We start from the raw sequence: 6,175 nt of genomic DNA on the forward strand, positions 1-6,175 counted from the left end.
GAAGTTAGCGGAACTTCCTGCACATCAAAAGGAGCGACTCAGTGCCAAATTTAATACAGTAATAGGCTGCCTATACCAGCTTATAGTAACCAACCGGAGCTTAATTACTGTATTTAACGTACTTTAATATAGTACAAATTAACTATACTTTACATCTAATAACCTGATTTTTATTTTATTTTTATTTTTTCATAAAACATATAAACAACTTAACAATCAGTTTGGGATTATGAGTTAAAGACATTATTAGTTATTTTTTGTTTATCATTTATATAAAGTTTGCATACAAAGTTGTTTTATATAGTCTAGAAACACATACACATTAGTATAAATCGTTAGTGTTTATAGATTTGATGCAACACTCACATGTATTTAAAATATAAATGAGTTATTATGAAATACAAAAATATCCAAACATAGATTTTCATTGATGCAGTATGAGTGTGCCTTGTGAGAACAATTGCAATAAGTACATCTAAATTAGCCCATGCAATGTTGATATATATATATTCTTGTACTTTTTAACAATATATATATTTATTTTATTCCTTTGCACGTGATGTTAGTAGTTGTGGTGGTGGTGTGGTAGTGCTAGTGGTGGTAATGTTTGTACTGTAACTGTTAGGGGTTGTAATGTTGGAAAGTGATAGTAGTGGTAATGCTTGTAGGTGCTAGTGGTGGCAATGCTGATAGATGCTTGAAGTGGTAATGTTAGTAGGTCGGGCTGTTGGTGGTGGTCAACGTTATCTTGGAAAGCGACTTTGAGAGCGGAAGTATACGTTAGGTAACCAATTTCTTAACCATTACTATTATAGGTATTAGATGGATACCCGTAGGTGTTACTCTGGTATCCGTAGGTGTTTGAGGGATACCCATAGCTATAGATGAGTGTATTACCGGAAGGATACCCGTAACCGTACCCATAGCCCCTGTTAAGGATGCCATTCCCGTACCCACTACCACCATATGTGTTGTAGGTGACACCATATGGATAACTATTATATACATTTCTATAACCAATGCCTCCGTTTCCGTAACCATACCCCACATTTCCATAACCAATGCCTCCGTTTCCGTAACCATACCCCACATTTCCATAACCAATGCCTCCGTTTCCGTAACCATACCCCACATTTCCGTAACTAGTACCCCTGTTTCCGTAACCATACCCTACATTTCCGTAACGAGTACCCCTGTTTCCGTAACCGTACCCTACATTTCCGTAACGAGTACCCCTGTTTCCGTAACCGTACCCTACATTTCCGTAACTAGTACCCCTGTTTCCGTAACCATACCCTACATTTCCGTAACTAGTACCCCTGTTTCCGGAGCCGTAACTTCTGGTTCCGTAACTAACCCCGGAGCCCACCTTATAGCCATAAGGTCTGCCGTAACTTGAACCCCCAGAGGAGCTGTACGAACTGTGATGGTTGCTGGTCTTTGCAGTGGGGTCAGGGATGGGGTCAGCCGATCGCTTGCCACGCCCATAGCTGTAGCTGTAAGAGACTGGGTAGCCACCGTAGCCTCCATAGCCACCGTAGCGTCCATAGCCACCGTAGCGTCCATAGCCACCGTAGCCTCCATAGCTACCGTAGCCTCCATAGCCACCGTAGCCTCCATACCCACCATAGCCTCCATAGCCACCGTAGCCTCCATAGCCTCCATAACCTCCCAAGCCGTAGCCTCCGTAGCCTCTTAAACCGTAACCTCCATGGCTGGGGTGGGGGTTTGCTGCCCTCTTCTGCTCGGCTGCCACCAGGGCGACCAGCACCAGTACTATCTATAAATGAGAGAGACATCATCCATCATAACACAGTGTCGAGTACCTTACCTCTTTTAACTTTTATTATGAACACTAGTCGACGGGAAGAGAAATATATAAATGCATTGATTATTTACCATCTATAACTAGAATTATGACAACAATGTATCTACTGATTTTTAAACGATAACATACAACCAATTGATAAAATGTTGTGCATAAATATTAACTTGTTAGTGTTTATTTGAAACCACCGTAAGATGTCATTATGAATGCAATAATAATAATAATAATAATAATAATAATAATAATAATAATAATAATAATAATAATAATATTCTTATGAGTAGTAATATTAGTATTTGTAGTGTCATTAAACTCATTACTATTGTTATTATGGACTCGTATGGTCCTGTGTTGGTGAGTACTTCTGAGAGGTAGATCACAATGAAGGTAGAAGCCATTATTTCATAAGAACATAGCGGCACTGTGTTACCTGACCACCGACTCACAATAGTTCGTCTCATAATGCTTAAACTCAAAACTGAAGGTGTGACGATATGATACATAACTCTCTGATATAACTTCCTACACAAACATGGTGACTGAAACTACACCAAAGTTGCTCTTAGGTTTTCTTAAGGTAGAATTTAAACGCATGTAATTCTAAGAAACCATTATTACCACGGCTTCCATTTTGTTTCGATTTTCCTTCACTCAAGAAATATACATCAGAAAAAATATACGTTTTTGAGATAATTATTCACTTTGTTATTTTATCTTACTAGTTTTAATCGCCTGTATTTTCTTATCCAATTTAGTGTGATAAACAAGTTCTCGGGTATGTGTTCGAAGCGTCAGATCATTGGTGTGGTTGGAGCTGTATGCTGCGGTGTAATGGTCAGCATCATATCTCCCCGCACTCTTCGTCTTTTCCAGGGAATGCAAGTTTAGTTTCTTTAACCTATCTTGATATGGAAGGTTTATAAGTCCCGGAATTATTTTCGTCATTCTTCGCTGCACCTACTCCAGTGAATTGATATCCATTCTATAATAAGGGCACCAGAACTGAACCGCATAATCGAGGTGCGGCCTGACTAGCGCAAAATATAGTTGCAATAAGACCTCTGCACTCTTATTACTTACACTTCTAGATATAAGACTTAATACTCTGTTTGCCTTATTTCGAACATTAACGTACTGTTTTCTAGGCCGTAGGTCCGGGCTTACAAGTACCCCTAAGTCTCTTTCACAAGTCGACTTCTCTAGGTTGATGTTGTTAAGGCTGTATACATTGACAGTATTTATTCTTCCGATATTTAGTACGCTGCACTTGCTGATGTTGAATTCATTTGCCATTTTTCTGACCACTCCTGTAGTTTATTTAAATCCTCCTGTAGTGCATTTGCATCCTGCCCTGAATTAATCTGCCGCCCTATTTTGGTGACATCTGCAAACTTGCTTATGTCACTGCTGATCCCAGTATCTAGATCGTTTATGTAGATTATGAACAAGAGTGGGCCCAGTAGTGACCCCTGGGGAACCCCACTGGTCACACAGCCCCACTCAGATTTAACACCATCTACGCTGACCCTCTGTGTTCTATCGGTGAGCCATGATTTTATCCAATTTAAGACTTTCCCCTCGATACTATGAGCTATAACTTTTCTCAGAAGCCTCTGATGCGGTACTCTGTCAAACGCTTTGCTAAAGTCTAAGTAAATAACATCGTAATTTTCGTCATATCTACTACCTCGAAGACTTTCCTAAAAACCTGATTATTGAGTTACAACTGGAATTGTTATCCAATTTTCTTTTTTATAACACTTTAGTCAAATTCCAATTGCGTTTAATTTCAGGAAAATCTATTTGTGTTGTAAGAGAAGTTTTAAATCATTGTGCTGTTGATATAAACTGTAAGGATATGTTCCTGAAACTCTGTACATATTAGTAATGTAAAACATGAAAGTGAACGTTTTGAATGTAGCGATTTGCCTTAACACTTCATCATCAGAAACTGTATTTGTAATATTTTTTTTCAAAACACCATAGACGGACTCTGTACAAGACACAACACCACCTTCATCTTGACTGAGAGGAACATCAGATATCACAGTTACTCACCAGCGTTGTCCTCATGATGGTCCTCTTCTCCTGACAGTAAACACAACACTACTGGGACAACCTTTATAGTGTGATGCCACGCCAAGCTGCTCTTCCGGCCCTGAGGAGTTCCAATCCGACGCAAAAATTGTGTCACGCCAAACCTTCGCTCCAAGGACAGGCAAAAGATCATTCCTCCTCCGCTATTGGTGGTGTTTGTACGTTTGCGAGTGCTTGACTATGAGCTCTATATTCATGAATATAATAACAGCGGAAACGTTTATTTCATGCAGGTGGTGTGGCATGTACCGTAGCGCGAGTCATAGTGGTAGGTGGGTGTAATGTGTCGGGTTAGGTAAATATACAGCATGTTCTCCTCTTTGTTCTTGGCCTTCAACGAGTGATGATGTTTCCTCTGAGGTGGTGATCAAACTTCGTCTCCAAACAAGACGCTCACTAGCCACCTGGACAACCAGAAGGATATGATGTAGTAATGATATTGTGTGAGCTGTTTGATGATAAAAATATTAACACTAGACGATGAAATTTTGATAATAATAGTAACACTATACTAAACATTATATATTTATGCTGTTATTGCAAGTGGTGTGATGACAAGCAGAGAACTAATAATAATAATATTCTGTAAGACTTAAGACTCAAAAGAACAAAAACACCTCTACTTTCAAGCAGAGTTTGTATCAAGTATTAAATGGAATATGTTATTTGTGGTGACCGTGAGAGAGCGGAGACGACTAGCGGGAGTCTTCAGATGATGACCAGCAACTCGGGGTGAAGACTGAATGGCAAGAATCTATCAGAAACCATCAAGAGGTTATTGTTTATTTCCCCCGTGAAGCTACAAGTGTTTACTCGGTTTACTTGGACGTTATTTAGAACAGCAAGGGATCTGAGTGATAAAAGTTCATCTCCTGTAGAATGATGTTGACTACAGTGTTTGATAAGGATGCATCATCATACGACTCTCAGCAAATTTGTACCACCATTTACAATAGACAATAATATGTCTTTTCTCAGCTCATGGTGGCCTTATGATCAAAATATTGTCATTATTTTAAGGTATAGATCGTTAGAAATGCAATGAATAAAGAGTGGCGTTTAAGCAGACTTACTGGAAGCATGAAGGCCGTTTACCGGAATACTCAACAACCGCATCAGCTTCTAAGCAAGTGAGTGCGCAGGACACTCCCTGACCTCGTCCAGAAGGCCATCTATCCCATAGTGTAAAAGCTTCACCAGGGCCGTCTGCCAGGCGTACAGATTGTCCGGTACTCCTTAATACCACTAAACACACCAGAATATTTTTTTCAAGCAGGAATTGTGTCCACGAGTTACGAATGAACACAGATTAACATTCTTCAACGAGACGGAGTTAGATAACGAAGGTTTATTATAGTGTAAGATGATGAAAGTTCTTCGTTATTACTGTGTTTGTTTAGCTACGATATATAAACAAACTAGTGTGTTATAATGGCCGCCGGATGCATTGTTTATATCTGTTCGAGTCTGGAGGAACGTGAGGTATGGCAAGTGATGGTAATGAATTGAGTTGATTGCACGTATCCACATGTTCTCCCCTCAAGATCTTAGGGGAATTTTGATTACGTAGTTACAGTCTCGTCCAGATGCAGATGATCTCTCTCTCTCTCTCTCTCTCTCTCTCTCTCTCTCTCTCTCTCTCTCTCTCTCTCTCTCTCTCTCTCTCCTTCAGTTTTTGTTCCCTGTCAATATGGTTTATAGTGCTATGGTAAGTTGAACCCCCTAGCTTGTGTGGTCATAATGTCCTTTCGTGTGTGTGTGTGTTTGTGTGTGTTTGTGTGTGTTGTCATAAGATCTTGTAAAAACTAACATTGTTGACTAACCTAACCTAACCTAACCCAGACTTTGTGACTTTATCGACACATTTGAGGTAGTGTATTAGAGCCATTCCTGTTTTGTTTTGACTGATTATTTCTACAATGGAGGTAAAGGCTGGCGCAATTCCACACGTTTCTGAAGTACGGAGGGAACAGGGTAGACTAAGAGAGAGAGAGAGAGAGAGAGAGAGAGAGAGAGAGAGAGAGAGAGAGCACAATACCTACCCTCAGATATCTCCAGGACAAGAGGTCGTTGCAGCTGGTGGTGTGGAAAGCGGACTGGTAATGGGGGAAACTATACCTAACTTTTTTTCCCCCAGTAATTCCAGTCTACTGAAGGTATTTGTTGTGAGAGTCTCGGAGGGGAGAGTCGAGTGGTCTGTCAAGTAACAAAAATGACCTCCTGAATTGAAGTCTCCTCTCAGCTGGTGTG

General features: G+C 40.0%; 1 protein-coding gene across 3 annotated transcripts; it reads right to left on the reverse strand.

Annotated features, from left to right (window-relative positions):
* Positions 1-249: 249 nt before the first annotated feature.
* Positions 250-3,957, reverse strand: LOC121863002 (eggshell protein-like). Of its 3 annotated transcripts, none has more exons than XM_042361466.1 (3): positions 3,887-3,957; positions 1,318-1,780; positions 250-1,275 (listed from the first exon to the last, which is right to left on the reverse strand). In XM_042361466.1, the coding sequence occupies exons 1-3, from the start codon at positions 3,899-3,901 to the stop codon at positions 797-799; spliced, it is 957 nt and encodes a 318-aa protein (XP_042217400.1). In that variant the 5' UTR covers positions 3,902-3,957; the 3' UTR covers positions 250-796. The 3 variants fall into 3 exon arrangements, with proteins under 3 accessions (XP_042217400.1, XP_042217399.1, XP_042217398.1); XM_042361465.1 differs by having other exon boundaries at positions 250-1,023; positions 1,066-1,780; XM_042361464.1 differs by having other exon boundaries at positions 250-1,780.
* Positions 3,958-6,175: the final 2,218 nt, after the last annotated feature.

This window comes from Homarus americanus, unplaced genomic scaffold (assembly GCF_018991925.1).
Source record: "Homarus americanus isolate GMGI-L3 unplaced genomic scaffold, GMGI_Hamer_2.0 scaffold24922, whole genome shotgun sequence".
Classification (NCBI taxonomy): Eukaryota; Metazoa; Arthropoda; class Malacostraca; order Decapoda; family Nephropidae; genus Homarus; species Homarus americanus.